Source organism: Vespa crabro, chromosome 12, assembly GCF_910589235.1.
Source record: "Vespa crabro chromosome 12, iyVesCrab1.2, whole genome shotgun sequence".
NCBI lineage: Eukaryota > Metazoa > Arthropoda > Insecta > Hymenoptera > Vespidae > Vespa > Vespa crabro.
The window spans coordinates 3895820-3920819 of record NC_060966.1 but is presented as its reverse complement, the minus strand read 5'-3'; the positions used below and the strand labels follow the sequence as shown (position 1 = coordinate 3920819).

General features: G+C 33.8%; 1 protein-coding gene across 2 annotated transcripts in view; it reads right to left on the bottom strand.

Moving 5' to 3' along the window:
• The window catches only part of LOC124428351 (homeobox protein araucan-like), a 136624-nt gene that overhangs the window by 21159 nt on the left and 90465 nt on the right, over positions 1-25000 (bottom strand). For both annotated transcript variants that reach the window (XM_046972293.1, XM_046972294.1), the window contains exons 3-4: positions 20664-20797; positions 3443-3801 (exon numbers count right to left, since the gene is read on the bottom strand). In XM_046972293.1, the coding sequence (XP_046828249.1) occupies positions 3443-3801; positions 20664-20797 (493 nt within the window). The remainder of the gene's footprint in view (positions 1-3442; positions 3802-20663; positions 20798-25000) is intronic.

Below are 25000 nucleotides of genomic sequence, written 5' to 3'. Positions count from 1 at the left end.
GAGACAGAGAGAGAGAGAGAGAGAGAGAGATAGAGAGAGTTAGAGAGAAGGACAGCAGGAGAGCCGATATTGGCCAATGTGCGGTGGGGTAATGGTGGCCATAGGAGGGTCCGTACCATTCGTCTCGCCGCGGGCGCCGATACATCACCGTACCTCGTACCACTCCTGTCCCATGTATATCCACATATATATATATATATATATATATATATATATATATATAAGGTATATATAGAAGCTTACATATATACTATATATAGACATATAGCATATAGATACAGAGAGCTTGTGGCACGTAGCATATATGCTCCTATGGATGGCTACTCAGCCTGGCCGCACCCTCGCGTACCAACACAACGAAACTTCACCAACGGAATCTCCTCTGGAACGGAGCCTGACTGGTGCTTAGGTGAATATACGTGTACAGTATTCGCATGTGAATGTTAACGCGCTCACGCGCAAAGGCCGGCGGCTCTCGTAGCCTCTACGTACGATGACGACGACGACGACGACGACGACGACGACGACGACGACGACGAGGACGAGGACGAGGACGAGGACGTAAAGGACGATGAGGACGACGACGATACCCGGAGTACGTTAACGCACGGCCCGTTCGCTTCCACCATAGGGTAGAGAGGAATAGAGTGAGAGAGAGAGAGAGAGGGGATGACCAAACCGAAGGCCATTAATCTCTTTGCGCGGCAACCCGCAACCCGTCACTGTGTTTACCCACATGTGAACTATTATGTCCGCCCCCACGATATAGAGAGCCACGTCCTGTTCCAACACTGGACTCCCGCGAATCGTCTAACCCAACACAAGCTTTCGCGGGGCACCGAGAATGAGGATGAGGATGTGGATGAGAATGAGGGACTATATATACTCAAACAATGTTAGACCCTGAGAGATGAGATTTATAGCGTACCAGATAAAAGAGAGAAAGAGAGAGAGAGAGAGAGAGAGAGAGAGAGAGAGAGGAAGAGACTAGAAGGAGGGTAAAGGTTCTTTCTTGTCGGAGTAGGTCGTACGTGTAAGAAGAAATTAGAAATAGAAAGAGAAGGAAGAAGAAGAAGAAGAAAAGGAAAAAAGGTAAACGAGCACACGAGGGAATAGAGAAGGGTCATGGAATGGAATTTGTAACATTTCGTGACTCGGATTATAGTCCGTTTAGGATTAGAAAATTTATAGCTATCACTGGTTTCTTTCTTATGCAATTAACTGGACATTGTAATTAGCGATCGTGCGATTACGATCACAAGATTTTTTTTTCTCTTTTTTCTTTTTTTTTTTTTATCCCTCCAACCCTTTCTTCCTCTGACATTCCCCCTGCTCATTCGCTTCCCGTTTTTCCTTTTGCCCTAACTATCCCCAATTATACGGTCTATATATATATATATATTCAAAACTAATTAAGTAATCGAAATGGACAGATCGTGGCTATAGATCGATTGCCTGTACTCTGTTGGGGTTAAAAAGGGGAAAAAGGGGGGAAAAAAAGAATTAAGGAAGATAAAAAAAAAAGAGGAAAAAAAAAGAAAAGAGCGTGGGGAAGCGGTGGGAGGGAGGTGCGGGGGGGGGGAGGAGGGAATTGGGTAGAAGGTAAGGACTTTGATCGAAGTAGTGATCGGCGTCTATGAATATATAGAAACGTTCCAATCGTATCTAAGTACCTTACTCGAAATAGTCGTAGGTATCACTGGGATTTGAAAGAGACGTTCTGCCATCTAAGGAAGAGAATGATCCCGTTTACAGATTCAGAATATAGCTTCAAGCTCCTTCTTGAATCTCGTACTCGATCTACTTCAAAAAGAGACAGAGAGAGATAAAAAGAGAAAGACAGAGACAGAGAGAGAGAGACAGAGACAGAGAGAGAGAGAGAGAGAGAGAGAGAGAGAGAGAGAGAGAGAGAACAGTTTCTCGCTCAGAGTCTATATCCATGTAGGGTGAGGTCGTACAGTTTGGTTCATTGTGGAACGGAATGGATGCTTGCGCAATATCTGAAACGTCGACCGATGGGCACTCGATATCAGGGAAACTAGTCACGCGAGGTAAACACGCTACCGACATTCCGTCTTGAACTAAAGATCGCTAGAGTTCTCCTCGTAAAGAGAAATGCTCTCTCTCTCTCTCTCTCTCTCTCTCTCTCTCTCTCTCTCTCTCTCTCACTTCTCGTTCAAGAAATGCTAATTCAAAATGATATAACGGTCGTCCTTTCGAGTCTCGCACGCGAAACGTTGAATTCGAGTGATAGTTCATCTTCGAAAAGTCGAATTTTCGTATCATGTTAAACGAACACGTTCAAGTTGTTCAAGTTAATTAAGTCATTCATTGCATCTCAATGTTTGCTCTCCTTCTCTCTCTCTCTCTCTCTCTCTCTCTCTCTCTCTCTCTCTTATCGTTGTATAAGATAAACGAGAGTTTTTGTTTGAAATTAGAAACTCATGGGATTGAAGAATCTTAAAGAATCGAACTATTTTTGATTCTCTTTCTTTCTCTCTCTCTCTCTCTCTCTCTCTCTCTCTCTCTCTCTCTCTCTTTCTCTCGCTCTGAAACGTTCATTTAATCGCACAATTGCGAATACCCATGGGAATATCATCCCTTGGCTATGGTGTATCCATTTTCTTTCGTCAGCTTTTTTACGTCAACTATGGCGGACATTGATATACCTAATGTCTACGTCTATCAAACCCCCCTCCCCCCATCCCGATAAATCCCTCTCAACGATGATATCCAACAACCCTAATTTTTTTTTTTTTCTCTCAAAACGATTCATTCGATTAAACCGATTCACCGTGTTGATTGATTTTAACTTCAATCGTGATTAATGATTTCGTACAATTAAATCTGACTTGATACACGGATCAAATAATATTTCGATATTCAAATACTGGGTGGTCCATAAACTCATGGATGATTTTAAATCGATCGATTATCTTTCTCTCTCTCTCTCTCTCTTTTCTTTTTATTTTCCGTGATCTTTTTTTTGGAAATTAATTTCTATTCTTTTTTCGACCAGATTGTAATAATTACGAGCTTAGAAATTCTTCATAGGTCCATCTTATATAATTCGTAATCAATTATGAAACGTCAATGTTGTCTATTATAATCGCACAATTAATCGCGTTCGATTGACTATTAATGGGGGAAAAACGTATTGAAACATCTCGGTTAATCATAGTGTACGGTATAGTGTACGTATACGCGAGTATACGAGAAAATGATTCATGGACTATTTCTCGATTCAACCTTGGATTAATCGTTCGTATCGATGGATACGATCTTGAGAATAACAATTTCAATGTTTCGACGGATCGATCGAGGTATCGAGAGAAAAAAATCAAAAGCTTCTTCCATGAAATTCATTATCTCGTATAATTCAAATATGGCGGTTATTAAAGTATTCATATTCATAAAATAAAATATTAATAGGTTGTCTTACCGTTATCGTCGAGACCTCTCCTCGCGTCCTCGCCGACCCTGTCACCACGATTATCATTCGCAAGATCATCCTTTTCCTTGTTATCTTCCGAATCCGTAAGTACCGCGTCATCATCGTCGTCGGTCTTATTTTTCGGTTCCCATGTCATTTTATTTTCTTTCTTCAAACGTCTTCGTGCATTCGCAAACCATGTTGATACTTGCGTCAATGTCATTTTTGTAATAATAGCCAGCATTATTTTTTCGCCCTTAGTCGGGTAAGGATTTTTTTTGTGCTCATTCAGCCAAGCTTTCAAGGTCGCCGTCGATTCCCTCGTAGCGTTCTTTCGTCGTGCTGCAAGATCGTAACCCGCACCATATCTGTAAATATATTTTATCCTTCTTTTACGATCAGGAATGTAAGGTCGAAAAATATAAATAGTTATGATAATGTAGTGTACTATATAAATATATGTACACTACCATACATGCGTATGCAATATGTGTGTGTGTGTGTGATTATGCGTGTGTCTATGTGTATAAATGTTATTTTTCTTTTAAAGATCGAGAATATTAAGGGAAAAATATGTCAATAATAATAATGTAATAATATATACATTTGTTTATTCTTCGTCTTGTTTTTTTTTTCTTTTATTTAAGATTAAGAATATTATTGGAAGATCGAAAATAACAATAATAATAATAATAATAATAGAAATAATAATTCAATGCTACACGTATGTATACTTGTTTCCTATAAGGAAAATATTATATTAAATGAGAAAATTGAATTTAAAAAATGGAAATAATAATGATGACAATCTTAAAATTATAATAAAGTAATAATATATATATATGTATATATAAAATTTTCTTTAGGATAAAAAATGAAAGAAACAAAATAATAATCACAAAAATAAAAATAATATAAATCTTACAAATACCATAACGTAATAACGAACATATATATATATATATATATTTGTCCTATGGAATAGATAATATGAAAAATACGTATAAAAAGAAAAGATAATAAAAATAAAAACAATCACCATCTTTCAATAATAATAATAATCTAAAAACAATATATATATATATATATATATATATATATATATATATATATATATCAATAACTTTCTTTCTATTAATACAAAGAAAAAAAAAAAAAAAAAAGAAAAGAGAAGAAAAAAACGTGCCCATACACATCCAATAGATGAAAGAGGAGGTTGCGGAAAAGTGGCGTAACTTTGGAGGGGTGCGAATTCCCCGCAGATTTTGACGGTGAAATTCCGTAGGCTTTTCCTAGACGCGTTAGCCTCTCCCCTCGGGCATCGCACGACTCGACGGACCCTTTTCAAGAGAGAAAGAGAGAAAGAGAGAGAGAGAGAGAGAGAGAGAGAAAGAGAGAGATAGGACATCCTATCGAGGGGTGGGAGGTTGGTAGGGTATAAGAGGAGGTTGAGGAGGTCGAGGCTGATACTCTGGTAAATATATACGGAGAATAAACCCCCAACGGTGGCGTGATTCCATCGAGCACCCTCGGCGCTCGCTCACGCGCTCGCCATAATGGCGATTCGATCGATCTCCTCCTCTTCCTTCACCTCATCCCTCTTACTCTCACCCACCCACTCACTTACTCTCTCTCTCTCTCTCTCTCTCTCTCTCTCTCGAGTTCACTATCCAACCCCCATGAGGAAGCGATGCGAGTGTGTTACAGAGAGCTATATATATATATATATATATATATATATATATATATATACATATGTATGTATCGCAACCATTATATACTAAGGGCTAAAATACCTATCGACGATCTATCGTGCTCGTGAAACGAACGGCCGGTTGCATGTGTTATATGATAGTAGTGGTATTACGGTGAGAAACACGTCGGCAAAAACCCGAAAAACGATATTTTGGGCTCGTACCGTAACGAAGCTCTCGTAACGTAGAATGAATGTTGAAAAAAGGATAGGAAGAAAAAAATAGAAAAAACAAAACAAATAAAAAAAAGACAATAAATAAATAAAAGGAAACAATATAGAAAGAAGGAAAGGAGATGAGGAGTCCACGAAATTACGAATAAAAATTATACATCCATACCTACATGTATACATACATACATACATACATATATATATATATATATATATATATATATATATATATATATATATATATATATATATATAATCTATATTCCTATCCATGTAGATGAATACACTTATATATATATTCATATGTACATACATATATAAGTACGTACGTATTGTACGTATGTATATATATATATACGTATATACATTTACACGTGTATATCTATTAAGTGTATGGACTCGAATACCCATCCCCCCCCTTCTTCTTCTCCTTCTTCTTCTTCTTCTTATCAACCTTCGAAATCTCTCCTCTGAAAACAGTTATGCTTTCCACGAAGACACTCTCCAAACTCTGCTTTACCAAAACGAAAGAGAGACAGAGAGAGAGAGAGAGAGAGAGAGAGAGAGAGAGAGAGAGAGAGAGAATGAGATAGATAGATAGAGAGAGTGTGTGTGAGAGAGAGAGAGAGGATTCTTTTACGAGAGGCACGCTTTCTTATATTCAAATGGAGATGTTACTCTTCTCTTTCTACTACGAAAACTACTACTACCACCTTTTCTCTTCGCTACTCTTTATGATTCTTCTTCTTCCCAAACCTTCTTCTTCTCATTCCCTCACCCACCCCCTATTCCATCCTAACTCTCCACCCGCTCAGTCTCCCCACCTCTTATCGGGCCCGATCCCCAACTGGGTCGACTGTAACAAATGTCCCGATGAGATCTTTCTTCTTCCCGTACTGCTCTCTCTCTCTCTCTCTCTCTCTCTCATGTCTTAAATCCAAAGCTAAACGTTTGATCATTGTATCGTTTTTCATGTACACACACATATATATATATATATATATATATCGAAATAATATTTATTTATCGAAAATAAATCCAAACGAGGAATGAAGTTTTTTTCCAAAATTTGTATTATTTCGAATGAATCTTGAAAATTTGTCAATTTGATCGTAGCATCTGATCGATAGAAAATAATAAAGAGGAATGTTGGATTTAATTCAATGATGTCCTTTAATTCTTTTCTTCTTTAGTTTTCTTTTCTCTTTTGTTTTTCTTTTTTTTTTTTTTTTTAGAATTTCTTCAATCGTCAAAAAAAAAAAAGAAAACGACGATTTCATTTGTAACGATATTGATATTGATGTCAGATCAATGTAATGTGATGTCTATCATAGAGTTTCTCGAAATATGTGATCAGAAAAAAGTCAATTAACGAAAGTGAAATTTCATTGTTTCGTTGTTTCTTTTTCTTTTTTCTTCTTTTGTTTTTTTTTTTGATTCTTTTTATCTGAATAAATGATTAGTATTTTTTTTATTTTTATAATTATATACGTAATATATAAATGGTCAGTATTTCGACGATTAATGCAAGAAAGAAAAAGACCTATCAGTGTTATCAATTAAAATATTTGAAATTATTTATAACAAATATAATGTAATAAATAATAATTATAATTTTACAGATAAATGTAATATTGTATGATATAAATATAAATATAATAGAAGATGTAATATAATATAAATATAATAAATATAATTCTGTAGATTATTATATATTATATAATAAAATAAAAATATAATTAAATGATATATAATATAAATTTAGAAATCTTGACAAATTAATTATTAATTATATACAAAGCTATCGTTTATATTACGTAGTTGTATTTTATTACAAAATACCTATCGAAGTATTCATCTATTATAATGATCAATCGTCAATTATAGTATTTAATGATTATTTATTTCACAAAATATTTTGTAATTATATTAATAAAAAAAATACTGACGAAATGAATGGAAAATTTTCTCTTTTTATTTTTTCTTCTTTTTTGTTTTTTCTTTTTTTTTTTTTTTTTTTTTAAGAATCCTTTCAAGTCGATCAAAGAACGACATGACATTTTTTTAATCGATATTGATGATATCAAACAACGATATTCTCAAATTTATTTACGAAAGATTATCTTAAATTTATAATCGGGTTTTCTTATCAGCCGTGATGCGATAATTGAAACAAAGAAAGAAAAAAAAGAAAGAAAGAAAAGGTCTGATTAAATCTCAATTGAGAACCCTTTTTATTTTATTTCATTTCTTCTTCTTATTATTATTTTTTTTTTTTTTTTCTTTTCATTAGAAATACTCTTTTTAGTCAATCGAAGAATGACGATTTTATTTCGATGGAAGATTGATAGGGAATGAATGTGAAAACTCTCGAGAAGAAATTGTTCGTAAGATTTCGAAAGCTGAAGTGTGCGTTTCACCCTCTATTAAACTCCCCAGGACAAGGGAAAGGCGGCCACCGATAGTAGTTCTACTTCCATGCCAATAAAATCTCCTACCCTCTCTCTCTCTCTCTCTCTCTTTCTCTCTCTCTCTCTTCTTTCTTCTTCAATTTTTTTTCTTCCTCTTCGTCCCCTTCCTCCATTTATCCACGATCGCTAGAGTTATATTTCCTCTTTTACTCTTCACCGATCTCGCTAGAAACATTGAAAGAAAAAGACTCCTAACGTATCTAATCGTTTTCTCTCTTTTTCTCTTTCTCTCTTTCTCTCTTTCTTTCGATTGATCGATTTTTCTCTAGTCATTCTGTCCAACGAAAGAAAGAATAAAAGAAAGAATGAAAAAGAACAGGATCATTCGTCTCGACGATTTTCTCTCTACTTTCCTGTTCCATTCCCTGTTGGATGTTACGTTCTGTTCTTTTTTTTTCTTTTTTCTATTCTTCTTCCTTTTTCTTTTTTTTTTCTTTTTTTTTTTTTTTTTTTTTTCCTTGAAAATCGCGTCCACTGTTTGCACGAAGGGTGACAGAGATCTTGGAATAACAGAGGGTGGATAAGATAAAGATACAAACGTTTGGCTAAGGATACGAAAACCTTTCGCGTAGAATAATAAAACCACACCGACTTTCTGCCTTCGATCATCCTTCTTGTTTGAACGGCGAAGTGCGACGGAGTACGCACGAAATATATACGACGACGACGACTATGACGACCATGACGATCATGACGACCATGACGATCATGACGACCATGACGATCATGACGACCATGACGACCATGACGACCATGACGACCATGACGATCATGACGACCATGACGACCATGACGACTATGACGACGAAGCTTCGATATTTTGAAATTTAATCGAGATTTGGTCATACGCGAAACTGTTATATTTGATTTTATGTGGATGTTATTTGAAAATATTTATGAACTTCGTTCATAACGAGAATTTCATCTATGTATGTAGTTATTATAGTGTATTTTCATTTATTTCGATTTTTGTCGAATTAATATCGGCATCGTTTAAATTAAGTTCAATAAGGATCCTTTATATTTTTATAATAATTGATTTAATTGATATTTGTTTGGTTATTTTTTTTTATTTATTTTTTTTTTCTTTTTCCTCTTGTAATAATAATAATCTCCCGTGTAAAATGTGACGATAAGATATCGTATGATATATATATATTTTTCTTTTTTTTCTTTTTTACTCGCAATTAAATATAAACAAAAAATGTCGATCTCTATCGAATTATATAAACGTCGGAATTTTGATTAATGAATGACTTAATTAGCATCGACGACGATCGGATCTCAATTTTATAACAAATTAATTAATTGTAAACATTGTTTTTAATAATAATTAAGTATGATGAATAAAGTGTGACAATAAATTATCCTATAGTTTCAATCTATGAAATGTTTTTGTTAAAGATCATATATAAAAAGTATTCAAAAATTTTTTTCATGATAATTTTAAAGATGAATCGTTCTTTTTTTTTGTTCGAAACTTTTCAAGCCAATCTCCATTTCATACTACAAAATTACAATCCTAATCTATAGGACTAATGAGTTATGAATAAATGCGATTAGATCCTTAAAAATCATTTGAAGATTTTCGATTGATCTCTGCCAAAAAAATTTCAAATTCACGCGTTAAAATGATCACGTGTAATGGTGAAAAATAAAATGAAGTAAAATATTTGGAAACAAGAAATTTTTCGTTCGATTTGTGTATAGGTTTTTGCAAAAAAAAAAGAAAAAAAAAAAAATTACTGACATTAACGCGTAGATGTGTAACAATGTAAAAGATCATATGAAATAATATTTAACAGGTTAATTGACATTAGGACATTAGAAAAATTGAAAAGTAAACAAAAATTATCATGTAATTGATACAAGTACTTATATTAATTTACAAATAGGAAATAACAAACGTAACGTAAGTGACACTGTCATATTTGATAATTGACAAATAGTCATTGGTACGAATTTATTATATTTTCTTTGTATATCTAGTCCGTATTAAAAAAAAAAAAAAAAAGAAAAAAAAAATACAACAGAGAGATATATAAGTAAACAAATAAGTAACCATGTATGACGACGATGTATTAATAAAATAATATTCCAATGCATTAAATCGAACGAATAAAATTTTTCTTCTTCTTTATTTCTTTTTTTTCTTTTTTTTCCCCCTTATGCTTTTGTCGATAACAAATAACAATAGAGACACGTAATCGAAAGAAATCCTATCGTTAAATCTACATGAACATTTGTCTATCGTCACGTCAATCGTTAATTCGATTGTTACGTACGTATCATACGTCAGTGGTGTCATCTTCGATTCGATTGTCCGTACTCGAAAGTATGATCCTAACAATTCCCTCCTTTTTTCTATTATCATTATTATTATTATTATTATTATTATTATTATTATTATTTTATTTTACTTTCAAAAGAATTGTTAACTATATCCAAGATACATTAAACAGATAATTCGTGCTTATCATTGTTCTCGATTTAAGAATATAATCGACTAATGTAAGTATATCGTGTTAAAAAGTCGTATGAAATTTATTATAAAAAAAAAAAAATAAATAAATAAATAAATAAAAAAGAGAAAAAATTAAAAATAAGAGAGAGAGAGAGAGAGAGAGAGAGAGAGAGAGAGAATTTAAACGATCGTTGTTCGATAAACTTTACCGTGCACCCTCATCCAATGACCAATTCGTATTTAATTAAATTTAAATTATTTAATTGGGAATTTAAAATCAAATTACAAAAAATAAAAAGGAATAGAACGTCACTTAAAAATATTTCAATCGTAAAATTGTTCGAATTCGATATTCGAAGCGTATTCTGTCTATTCATCTCTCTCTCTCTCTCCCTCTCTCTCTTTATCTATCTATCTATCTCGTTTTTTCTCTCTTTCATTCGAAATAAGCGGCCATTTCTGGGCTCCCAAAAAATACGACATTGTTCAACGTTCGTAGATGCAATCTACGAACGAGAGAGCCTTCATTGCTATGCGCAATTTCGACTGCCTCCCACGTGGCCCTCGTGACGTCGTCGTGCAATTATCCACACACATATACAAACGTACGCGCACATACACACAGAAAGAGAAAGAGAGAGAGAGAGAGAGGGAGAGAGAGAGAGAGAGAGAGAGAGAACGACTCTCAGCGCCATTTACATACTAAGTGTTACCGTTGCGTGCGGAGAGAGAATCGCTCGGATATATCGACACGATTGCCTCGCATATGCGAGAACGAGCAAACGAACGAACGAATGAACGAACGAATGAACGAACGAATGAATGGTGAGAGAGAGAGAGAGAGAGAGAGAGAGAGAGAGAGAGAGAGGTGCAATGCAGACGAGTGAAAGAACATCGAATTGGAAACTATTTATTGACGATAGAAAATTGCAAAACTCAGCAACATGTTATTGTCATTTCTCTATTTCTTTTTCTCTCTCGTTCTCTCTCTCTCTCTCTCTCTCTCTCTCTTTCTCTTACTCTGTCTGTCTATCTGTGTCTCTTTTTTCTTTCCGGAAAAGATATAATAAAAAGGAAGAGATAGACAGAGAGAGAGAGAGAGAGAGAGAGAGAGGGAGAGAGAAAGAAGAAAAAAAAAAGCATAAATTTTATCTTCTTGACTTTCAAGGTCTAACGACATTTCTCATAGAGTTTCCCCAACATAAACCAAGATTATTCTTCTAGACATAAATCTTAGACCTTCGACCTTACACGGTCTCCTCCTTATATAAGGAACCTTTTAGTTAGGGGTTGCTAGGAAATCCTAAAAGCCAAAGGAAGAGTCTTTCCGAGGTCATACCATGTAGTATTTGTCGCGGAATTTAATTAAATCCCTAAGGTATGGAGATTCTAGTTCTGCAGAGTATCGAGAGAGAAAGAGAGAGAAAGAGAAAAAGATAAAGAGAGATAGAGATAGATAGAGATAAAGGGAAAGAGAGAGAGAGAGAGAGAGAGAGAGAGAAAATGTGAGAGTGAATTTCGAAGCACGCTTGGTGTTCGCGAGAACGTTGGACGATACGAGAGTCCTGTAATACGGGTTGTACAGTAAGGTAAAAGGGGGTAGGAAATAGAGGGGGTGGTATGAGGAGGGGAATGGGAGAACGAGGATCGTCGAATACGGTACGGTACGGTACGGTACGGTAGTAGGTAATAACGATGTGAAGCAAACGGGTAGGAGGTGGAAGGAAGGGGTTGAGGTATAGGAGTAGGGATGGGAAAGAGGGTGGTAGATGAAGCGGGGGAGGGGTAAGGGAACGAGAGAGAGAGAGAGAGAGAGGAGAGAGGAGGTTTAAAGGAGGAACGCATAATACTAGACACCGGGGCCACTCGAGCGACTCATTAGGGGCTTTGCATATCGCGGCGTCAACCTCGAAAGGTTAACCAATATTGGCAGAACGCGCGTAATTACGTCCTCCGAGCTCGTAGAGAGAGAGAGAGACAGAGAGAGACGGAGAGAGAGAGAGAGACCGACCGTGTGTATAGCTTCAATAGTTACGCCCGGGCCCGGATGTGCAAACGTTTCCTACCTACCAATCTACCGACCAACCGACTACCCCCTACTAACCAACCTCTACAGCCTCCGGTTACCACCAATTCTCTCTCCTTTCTCTCTACTTCTACTTCTTCTACTTCTATTTCTTCTACTTATTCTTATTCTTATTTTTATTCTTATTCTTGTTATTATCCATATGACAATTAAGTAAGAATTATATGTATCGAAGGATACATTAACCAACCGTAACGGATAGCGTATTCGTTACGGTTGGTTCAATGGAGATCGTTATGAGGTTTTGCTCGATTCGATAATTATGTCAAACAGTTTTAATTATTTCGATTTGAATCCTTAAGGATTTTACGGTATTTATTCGTTGTTATTCAGTATAATTATTTGAAATATGTTCATTGCGGTTATTCATTACTTTTACTTCTTCTATTTTTTCTACTTCTTCTGCTTATTTTTATTCTTATTCTTATTCTTATTCTTGTCATCATCTATATGACGATAATTAAGAATTAAAAGTATCGAAGTATCTAATAGCGTATCCGTTATGGTTAGTTCAATAAAAATTGTTATGGGATTTGTTTGATTCGATAATTATGTCAACCGGTTGTAATTATTTGAAATGTATCCGTCAGATTTGAATCCGTAAAGATTTTACGATATTTATTCATTGTTATTCGATATAATTATTTGAAATGTTTCCATTACGATTGTTCAAATAAAGATGTCATTGTGTTCATTTGATCCGAAGATTATATTAATCGGTTACAATTACTTGAAATATATCCATTAAAATCGATTCAATAAATATATTAAATTATGTTTATTAAATTCGTAAATTATGTTGTTCAATATAATTACTTAAAATATTCCTTAAAGTTGAATTAATAAAGACGTCACTTTTATTCATTCGTAAATTATGTTAATGAGTGTATATAATCATTAATTGATCCAAATAAAGATATCGTTGTATTCAATCGATTTGAAAATTATTTTATTCAGTATAATTATTGTTATTAAAGCAATAATATTTTAGATATATTTATTTATCATGTTTTTTTTCTACAATGAGAAACAATAAGATATATCGAAGGATCAATATAAATAATCATTTTGTTTGTTCCAATAAATAAATATATATATATATATATATATATATATATATATATAATATTTATCATTGAATTACCATGATCATGAACATTTTAAATTATGAAATAATAATGATTATTACTGACTTAACGAGTATTTTCAAATAATAAGAAATATCGTGTCGCGGATAAAATTAAAGACGAATCATTTAACAACCACTTGTCTTTTTATATAATCCAAAAGTAATAATGAGGTATATTAAATGGATCTAAAAGAGGGCCATTATATTTGTTACAATAAAGATGTCATATTACTTTTCTTGAACCTTATAATCCTGTTATTAGGGTATGACAATTTGATAATAACAAGAATTCATTTTATTATCGTATCTCAAAATAATATCAACCATTCTTATCGGACAATGAAGAGAAACTCGGTGATAACAAGGCCTTTTCAGAATGATAGAATGATATATTAATCTTCGATATTTCTAAGGAAAGTCAATTGCAATTGATATCGAACGAGAGAAGATAATATCGCCGGGCCAATCCCTTTTAATTCTTGTCGTTTCTATCTTTATACGAGTAAAAATATCAAACAACAATAAGATATTCCAATGAATTCACATGGATCAATTACGTTTGTTCTCAACAAATGTATTTATAGATATTCATTAAACCTGGCCGATCCTAAAATGACGTCAATTTAACTGCAATCAATTGAAAATAATCATTGTCCTCGCTAAATCATTTTAAATACAATTATAATATCAAAGCATTGTTATTACACGTTATAATTATTATTAGACCGGTCAAAAAAGTATCTACGGTGATTTTAAAAACCAATTATACTTTTTCGCGATTTTTTAAGGCTTATGGTTAGCCCTTGGCAACGTCACGAGCCAAACCTCCCCTACGGTTTTTTTAGGATTTGTGAAAGAAAAGAAAAAAAAAAAGCAAAAAAAAAAAAGAAACAAGAAAGAAGAAAGAAAAAAAATATTAGTCCGAGAAAAGTCAGGAAAAAGTAATAATCGATTTTTAAATTCGCTCATAACAATGGAAATGGTTTGGATTCCAAAAAAAAAAAAAAAGAAAAGAAAAAATGAATTTCTATATTCGTCAAAAAATATCCATATAAAATATCGCGAAATACGATTGTATATTTTTATTATATAACTATGAATGTAATTAATTTATTAATATTTAATATATTCGTAGTATAGAATCTACGCCGATCTATCGTCTTTAAATCGATATGAAACGATAGGACTCTGCGGTGATTTTTTATTCAAAGCTTTGCACACACACACAAACACACGCGCGCGTGCACGCGCACACACGCACGTACACGCGTATGCGTTCGTACTACGTGAACGGTCGTTCCGAGTCCAAGGAGGGTGCAGAAGAATGACGAGGCGAGGGTGGAAAAAAAAAGAAAGAGACGAAGAGGTTTCATTCTACGCTAACGGCTAAATCGAAGAGAGAGAGAGAGAGAGAGAGGGTGTGTGTGTCGAAAGAAGGGCCATAAGGGATCCCTATGAAGAATGGCGTTTTTATTAAATAGGCGTGTCGGATAGTAGATAGTTTCCTTATTTTCCACAGCTTCGATTTTCATCTGACGATTGTCTTTATTATAAATCTATCAAATTCATTTCAATTCTAAATCATTAATCTTTAAGATATAATATCTACAATTAATACATTTCTATAGTTAATTAATATTATTATTGATCAACGAGTATAAATATTATTTAAAATATATATATATATATATATATATATCATTATCGGTATAAATAATTTATATTTCGTTTTATTGATATTTTATTATAAATATTGTTTAAACCTAAACGAATTGAATTAGAAATAATGTACGTGAATTGTATTTTTGAAATTTTCAATTAAATCCATTCGTCAATATCTAAACAAATTCTAATCTCAAATATATCTAATAGAATATAAAATCATTATTATTAATAATCTTTCTATCGTTAATATAAGAACGTAAGAAGAAAATATTATAATTTATTTTAAATCCATTACAAAATTTGTACTTTGTATTTTAATATCTAAACGTTTTCTAATCACCAATGTCAATTGATACGACAAATGCAATCACTTCGTTCGTTTCTATTTGATAAAACATCGACGACGATTCGAACGGGAAGATTGAACGAATAGTTTAGCCCGTGACAATATATAAAATACGTCGTTTGAAAACGAGTATGAAAAAGGTAAAGGAAAAAGAAAAGAAAAAATAGGAAGAAAAGAAAAGAAAAGAAAAGAAATGAAGATGGAAATAAAAGGAAAATGGGAGGAAAATGATTTGTAATCGAGCCTGAGCCCTTTTTTTCGGTGGTTATGGGCGTAGTGGGAAGACAGGGGAGGTTGAAAATGGGGAGGTTGAGATGTGTATGGGAGATACTGGGTGGGAAGGGGAGGGAGGCGGGTTAGTGTGGGTGTGAGAGTGAGTGGGTGGTACGTATGGAGGGTCGGCACCACATGTATGATTTTCATTGAATCCGCGGAGTTTGAATGCCGACAGTAGAACAATAGACAGCTCGGCGACATTTCAAAGTGACGAGCAGTAGACCGTAGACCGTATCGAGGGAGTGGAGTGACTGAGGAGGAAATGGTATGAGAAGGATGAGAAGGAGGTGGAGGAGGATGAGGATGAGGATGAGGATGAGGAAGAGTAAGAGGAAGAGGAGAAAGGGTCGTAGTATTATTACGCAAGTAAATTAATAGAGGCTCCGGACCTCTCCGAGTGAAGAGAGTAGAGAGAGAGAGAGAGAGAGAGAGAGAGAGAGAGAGAGAGAGAGAGAGAGGGTTTGAGAGCGAGAGAGGGTGGCTTCTACGATAAACAATGCCTACTCCAGGAGTTCCTTTCTCTCTCTCTCTCTCTCTCTCTCTCTCTCTCTCTTTCTCTCTTTCTCTCTCTCTCTTTACTTTCGGTATATAACAAAGTCTACCCTGTGTTCCCGTGCACGAGACGTTATAGATACCTGGTGAACGAGTAGTGTCTCGAGTGTAGGAAAGCCTGTGCGCGTAATACGGGGGTACGTGTGGGTTGGTTCGTGTGGACACGAGGGTTGCTAAGCAAAGCAAGTAAAGCACCTGTGGGAGCTGCTTCGTAGTAGCAAGGGTACGAAGGTGGGTGAGTAAAGAGAGAGAGAGAGAGAGAGAGTGAGAGAGAGAAAGAGAGGACAGAAAGGTGGAGGTGGAAGATGGGTGGGAGCGCAGTAGAAAGGGAGTATAGAGAGAGAGAGAGAGAGAGAGAGTGAGAGAGAGAGAGAGTAAGTGAGTAACTGAGTGAGTAACAGAGAGAAAGAGAGAGAGAGAGAGAGGCCTGGCGAACGGGCGAGCCAACCCTGGGAGGAAGCCAATCAATAAACTCACTCGCTCTCGCTCTCCTACGGAGAGAGACCTACTGCTCTCCCTATGCTCGCGATGTGCCCGTATATACTATATAACCAACCTGGAAGCCTCCATTATGTACGCCCACTCGGCTGCCTACAGCCATTTTGTAGCCGTTTCGTCGTGCACGTTTTCTCTTTCTTTCTCTCTATCTTCCTCTCTCTCTCTCTCTCTCTCTCTATATATATATATATATCTCTTACTCATTCTTTCCTTCTTTCCTTCTTTCTTTCTTTCTTTCTTTCTTTCTTTCTTTCTTTCTTTCTTTCTTTCTTTCTTTCTCTGTCTTCCTCTCTTTCTCATGTAACTTTTTCTATCTTTTATTTTAGCGAACGTTTCACATTATGCCTCCGTGGCTCCCTTCGAGAAAGCACCGAGGGATAGGATGAATGGTAAAAAGAGGGACAAGATACTTTGGAAATGTCAATGCTATATCTTCCGCCTTTCTCAAAATTGTCAGATACGGATTGTTCTTTTCTTTATTCTCTTTAAATCAGAAACGATTAAAGAAATTTCTACTTTATGTTCTTTTTTCTTCTTCTTCTTCTTCTAAAATTTTGTTTCTCTATCTCTCTATCTCTCTCTCTCTCTCTCTCTCTCTCTCTCTTCTTTTTTTTACTTCTTCTTTTTCTTATTTGTTTTTTCTTCTACTTCTTCTACTTCTTCTTCTTCTTCTTCTTCTCTATTTTCTATAATGACAATAAATAATATTCCCTTTGAAAATCTTAGCCCGTTATCGTTTTGTCCCAGAGTCGAAAAGAACTTTGGAATTTGAAAGTACGGAAGTGTAGAAACGAGGGCAGATCGTTTACACACCAAGTGTTTCCAATTAAGATCCCTGACGAAGATCTCTAAGGCACGTCATTTTGTCAACGGCGTTAGGCACATGCTCTTCCAAAATAGTTGTATCTCTTTCTTTCTTTTTCTATCTCTCTTTCTCTTTTTCTCTCTCTCTCTTTTTTCTCTTTCTTTCTCTCTCTCTCCCTCTCTCTTGCTCTCTCTCTCTCTCTCTCTCTCTCTCTCTCTCTCTCTCTCTATCTTTCTTTTTCTCTACGCTTTACACTCGTTCACACTGTCACCATACTTTATTTTATTCGGGAAGGGATCTATCTTGTTTGTATTTTTATATCAGAGTAGAAAGAGAGATCTTATTACGAGGATCTACTTTTGGATTTTCTTCAATTTCGAATAATACTCGTTTATATGGACTTTGATTTTTGGAGTTCATTTCATATGGATTTATTATTATCATATCAATCATATTTTTGTTTATTTTTCGAACAATGTTTATCAATTTGTTCTTTCTTTTCACAAATAGTTTATTATTTTTTAATAATTATATATATATATATATTTCTTTTTTTTCGTAAATAATTTATCATCTTTTAATAATAAAGAATTATTTCATAATAAATATGTTATGGCTCGTTAATACTTGCAATATCTAATTGAAGTTATATATATGTAATATTTTTGGATTGATAAGGGTAAATATTTTTTTGCAATTTTTGGACAAGGTACACTTTTTCTATTTTTCCACCATTGTTTCCTTTTCTTTATTATTATTATTATTATTATTATTATTTATTTTTTTTTCTCTTAGTTCGACACATCTTTGAAATACTTTGAAGGATTACGACAACGTGAAAATTCGCGAGAATGATCTAATTTATATATTCTCGATGAGATAAGGATTAAATATTTGTTTAAGTTTTCAGCTGGAATATATTTCCATTCTTCTTTTTTCTTTTTTTCTTTCCCCCCCCCCCCCGAATTCGGGGTTTGACATTTTTCTGAAGTATTTTGAAGGATTATGACGTGAAATCGGAGGCGACCTTGGTAAACATCGAAATTAGTTAATCGCAGGAATCGTTTGTCGAAGAGGAAAATGGAAAAGAAAAAGAAGAAGAAGAAAAAAAAAGAAGTGGTAAAAAGAAAAAAAGAAGAAGAAGAAGAAGAAGAAGATTGGGAAGAGGAAAATGAAGAAGAAAAAGAAGAAGCTTTCAGGGAGCTTTGGGTATCGCACTAACAAGCGACGCCCTTTTCTCGCCATCGATAATCCCACTTTCCTGCAAGATGAAGTGCGAGGGTTCTCGAATTGACAGCACCCTCGTAACTCTCTTCAGTGAGAAGAAGGAACAGGCTTTCTTCAGCGCATCACATTTTTCTCCATGGATTAACTCGATGGAATCTCGACGACGTGTCTCACGTGTGGCTCAGAGAATATCTGTACTTTTCAAATCCTTTCTTTCGTTCATCAATTCAAAATTAATGACAAAAATATAACCAGTTTTTAATCATTCCTTACGTTAACAAGCTCGAACGACGCATTCATAAGATTTCATTCTTTCTTTCTTCTTTAATTAAATAGACATGTTTCTTTTTTATCTTTTTTTTTTTTTTCTTTTTTCTTCTCTTTCTTTTTTCCTTTTTCTTCTCTTTTTTTTCTTTTTTTTTTTTTTTTTTTTTTTTGAATAAAAAATAAATATATAACAATGAGTTTTTTTTTTTTGTAGGTACGATTTATTTAAATGCAATTATGAGTTATTGTGTAAAGATATTTGTAGCTTTTTAATTCTTTCTTTCGTTCATCGATTTAAAATCAATGACAACAGTATAACTAATTTTTCATCATTGTTTCATTAACAGATTTAAATGACACATTATTCTTTTTTTTTTTTTAATGAAAAGTTATATATATATATATATATATATATATATATATGTAAAAGTTAAATGATTTGTTTCTGAGATTTCATTATTTTATTTTTAATAAAAATACAATCTAACGTGTATAAAAATTATGGACAATAAATTCATTCGTATTTCCTATCAACGAAATAATAAATCATGAAATTAAATTTAACTGATTGAAATGAATATACTTTTGGAAAGATTTCTATAGTATTTAAAAAATATAGAAAATATTGTTCTTCTAATATAAAAGTAATTATAATATCAAAATACATAAAAAAAATTATAAATGTATGTGTATGTATGTATGTATGTGACAATAAATTCTTTTTTATCTAATCATTATTATGAAACATATTAGATAAATATAACGATTAGATTGAACGACAATTTAAAAAAAAAAAAAAAAAAACAAGAAAAAAAAGAAGAAAATTAAAAAATGAACTTGTTTCGCAGAACAAACATTATGTGCAATTTAAAGGGTGGAAGAGGGGAGGGAAAGGGCGATAAAAAAAAAAAGAAAAGATCTAATCTGTAATAAACTCTTATCCAATTATTATCAAATATTATAAAATCTAAGGAACGTTTCTCTGAATATTATTCAAATACGATCATACATTGTGTTCTACTAATGCGCCCTGTTAAACCGATTCGACGAGAGAGAAAATGAATAAAAAAAAAAAAAAAAAAAAAAAAAGATAAAAACCAACAGAAGAAGAAGCAAAAAGAAAATAAGAAGAACAAGATCGAAAAAAATGAATGGTAAATTCATGAATGGTCAATGATATAAAAAGCGGTATAATTTGAAGAGGGATAGAACGTTGAAAAGGCATATTGTCCTAAAGGATATTACGAATTCACGATAACGATAAGCGTTCACGAGACCGAAATAGGTATAGTCGAGTAAGAGAGATCGTGACTCTTGTTTTAATGGCGGCAAGCGAATGGCATCGAAGGGAAGAGGAAAGAGAAAGAGAAAGAGAGAGAGAGAAAGAGAAAGAGAAAGAGAGAGAGAGAGAGAGAAAGAGAGTAGAGTAGAGTAGAGTAGAGTAGAGTAGAGTAGAGTCGAAGTGGTGGTTTAATCTAATGGAGCCGAGAGACCATGAAACTTGGTGATAAACTTACCCGTAGGCGGCCAGGGTCGGATCGTAAGGGTAGTAACCCGTGGCAGCAGGTTGAAGAGCGGCCGTACCCCATGCAGCACCCATATCCGCCGTCATCCCCATCCCCGTAGCGTCCTTCAGACCGTACGGATTTCCCTGGAAGAAAAAAAGAAAAAAGGAAAAAAAATAAAATAAAATAAGGGAATCGTTGTGTTTCCCCACACGACACCTCCGCGCGGCCCTCCCCCCCCCTCCTCCGTCCTCCTTCTCGACCCCTGAAATTCCCCCGCCGCTCTCCTCCGCCACCACCCCTTCCCTATCCAATCCTCTAGCTCCCAACCCGCCCCATTGATTTTTTTTTTGCCTCTCGCTTCTCTTTTCCACGTCGTAGTCGTCGTTGTCGGTTCAGTTTCATACCAGGGGGTGAATTTTTCATACTCTCACCTCGTCTCTCTTTTTCACAGAGAAAGAGAGAGAGTGAGAGGGAGAGAGAGAGAGAGAGAGAGAGAGAGAGAGAGAGAGAGAGAGAGAGAGAATTTCACTCGGAATGAAAGGAAAACGTTATTTTCAACAATGTTATCCTTCAAGGTACATATACAATTTCTGTTAATAATTACCAGGATCAAAACTGAAATAATCTCGTTTTTAAATTATTCGACTTTACTAATATGACCTCGCGATTTATGACCACTGTCCTGATTCTTTTTTTCTTTTTTTTTCTTTTTTTTTTTTTGAAGCTTTTGATAAATAAAAAAATAAAAGAGAAAAGGACGGAAAAAAAGACACGTATAACAAAAGATAGATCTTTATACGAGAATATACTTATATGTAAATAGATATATATATATATAAATATATATATACATATACATATATACATACACATATGAGCATGCATGTGTATGTGTATGTATAAGTAGGTATATATGCGAATATGTAGAACAGATTCGCGAGAATCATTCGAATGAAATATTACTTCTCGCGAATCCACCAGGATATGACGTTCTCGGAATTGAAGAATGATCGATGTATCGTCTTAAATGTCGAGTTCACGCGAGCCATGATATTACGAAGTCGGTTAAATGCAGATCGGTCGATCGATCAATCGGTTCGAGCCATCAATCAATGGTTATGAATGTACGCATGCTACCCGTTCGGAAGTAACGCCTGTGGAATTTGAATTCGTTTTGATAGAAAAAAAAAAAAAAAAAAAAAAAAATATATATATATATATATATATATATATAAAGAAAAAAGAAAAAAAAAAAAAAAAAAAAAAAAAAAAAAAAAAAAAAGAGCAAAAGATAAATAAAAACAAATGAAAAAGGAAATGAGAGGAAAAAAAAAGAACTAAAGAGAAAAATGGGGCGGATGGGTGGGTTGGTAGGAGGGGAGAGAAAAATAACAAACAAAGAGGAAACGAAGGAATGAAAAACGAAATATATATATATATATATATATATATATATATGTATAAAGAAAAAAATGAAAGAGCGAAAACGGAAAACAACTGGGGGGCGGACGAGGGCGAAGGTGGGGTGGGTGTAGGGGTGGTTGACGAGGAAAAAGAGAGGAAAGAAAGAAAAAACAAAAAAGGAGAGAGAGAGAGGGAGAGAGAGCTCTAACAGAGGAGAGACCGCGTACAAAAGTGCTTTGCCATTGTGTGCGGGAACAATATAGGGGAAAATGAAGAAGAATCGCCTGATGCTCTTTCTCCTCGGCTCTTCCATTTTTTTTCATTTTTTAACCCTGTATATAACGGATTAACGGGCTCGTCGGAAAATAATCGTGAAAACGATTACACGGTGATAAGGCGAAGACAGAAGAGGGAGAGAGAGAGAGAGATAGAGAGAGAGAGAGAAAGAGAAGGAAAGAAAATTAGAAGAAATAATCGTAGTGATTACTATTATTACAATCATTTTGAGTAACTTAAATAAATAGTTACTCAAGTAATTAAACTCGGTTAAATTCTTTTTCTTTTTCTTTTTCTTTTTTTTTTTTCTTCTTTTCTTTTCTTTTTTTCTTTCTGAACGAATAAATATTATCAAATGTTTTTCTTTTTTATTCGATGAAAAGAAATATTGTCGATATTAATTATAAATGTTTGCCAATTTTTGTAAAGTCAATTTTTGTTCTTGTTTAAGAAAAAAAAGAAAAAAATAAAGAAAGAGGAAGAAAAAGAGAGGAACAAAAAATTTGTATACTATTAAAGGTTATAATGTATTACTTAGTACAGTGTAATACAGTTTAGTACAATATAGTTAAGTATAGTTATATCGTAGTATAAATATTCAAAACGCTAACAGATAATTATACTTTATATTTGTTTACTTTAATGAATGTACTTGTTTAATATATTATAATCACAATCTTATTATTATATTAACATATGAGTAAATTATATTAATTAGCGTGATATAATTGAGATTAAACAAAAAAAAAAAAAAAAGAAAAAAGAAAAAAGAAAAAGAAAACAGTACAATTCGTACGAATTAATTAGTATCATTTAGCGTAAACATTATAACAGTATAATATATCCCATTGAATAATATATAAGACAACGAATATCTACATTTTTGACACATCACAAAATTTTCACTTTTATTATTTCAATTAAAACGAATTAAAAATTGTGTTCGCATTAACAATAAAAAGCAATCAAAATAAAAAAAAGAAAAAAAATAAAAAAAAAAAAAAAAGAAAAAAAAAGTAATAATAATAATAATGATAATAATAATAATAATAATAATAAAAGAAATTTTCTAATCCCACAATATATCAATTATTATTATCGAATTAAAATTAATCGCCCCCGATTGATACTTGGAAAATGTTAGATGTATATTGTCATCCGTTCGTAATGTGTTAAGTAACATGCTTGGGGGAGTTAGGTAGCTAATGGTAGCACAATAGGATATTATTAGAACGGTGGCTTAGAGAGTTCTGGCGCCAGGGGGTTTCGTATTACACCACCTCACTCTCAGATTCTTAATTCCTTTACTGGACCTATACCTATGCCCTTCTTCTTCTACCCATTTCGACTTTCGAATGGTCAGAAAATAGTTCTCTCTCTCTTTCTCTCTCTCTCTCTCTCTCTCTCTCGCTCTCTTTTTCTCTCTTTCTTTCTCTCTCTCTTTCTCTCTCTCGTTGCAACTTTAATGGCGAACTACGGGTGGTCCAGCATCAAAACATCGGATTATTGTTAAGACTATAATAGTCATTTTACGGTTAGTATACCCAGTATACTATCTAACACATACACACACATATATATATATATATATGTATATATAGTATAGTAATATTATAAATTTTTTCTTAAATATAATACACAATTGGAATAGTAAATAATTTATACTATATCAATAAACATATATATATATATATATATATATATATATATAAAACTTTCGTAAATTTCGTATGTGTATCGTAAGTTTAGAAAAGACAATAAACATGGTGACGTTGTAACATCGTTAAGGTGTCATTTAACAAAAAGCTTATGGGTACCTTAAACGGTGGAATCCTATATCGAAATATTTGAAAAAAGTATCTTTAAAGTTCTCGATCGATCCCTTTTAACGTTTGATCCTCGGCACGTAACCCGTGTTACCACTTCAGATACTTGGAATGTGCATCACCTCGATGATGTTTTTACAATCGATCGATCGATCGATCGATCGATCTACCTTCAATATTCTTTCTCTTTGTGTTCGATCTCCCTTTTTGTTTCCTTACGAGAGTCAGCTTCGTTCGATCAATTGAATTTTTTATTATTGTATATCCTCTTCAAAGGTCTTCCAAACCCGAAGGTTTTCGATTTTAGTAGGATAAAACTTCTTGAAATTGTTATTACCTTGAAATAGCACAAAACTCTTCGTTCACGTTCTTCTTCCTTCTTCTACTTCAACTCCTCCTATTCCTTTTCTTCCATCACCTTCTTCTTCATCTTCATCTTCGTCTTCGTCCTCGTCTTCGTCTTCGTTTTTCTTCTCCTTCTTCTCTTCCTTCTTCCTTCCCTCCTCATCGTCTTCTTTTTCTTTCGTTGAATGCAATCGATTTCAAAGTGGCATGAACCATGTTGCTTTCAGCAGTAGAAACAATACGACTCAGACGCGGAAATCGCTCGTTTTCCTACACATCGATTTCACCGCGATCGTTACGACCCTTTTCGTGGCGTCTCTAAGTATATATGTATTTATGTATGTATGTATGTATGTATGTATGTATGTATGTATGTATGTATGTATGTATTAATGCATGTATGCATGTATATACATGCATACATACAGGGGGTGACGAATGATAGTCTTGAAATAACGAAGGGAGAATACACTGGGACGTCATTACCCTCGACGA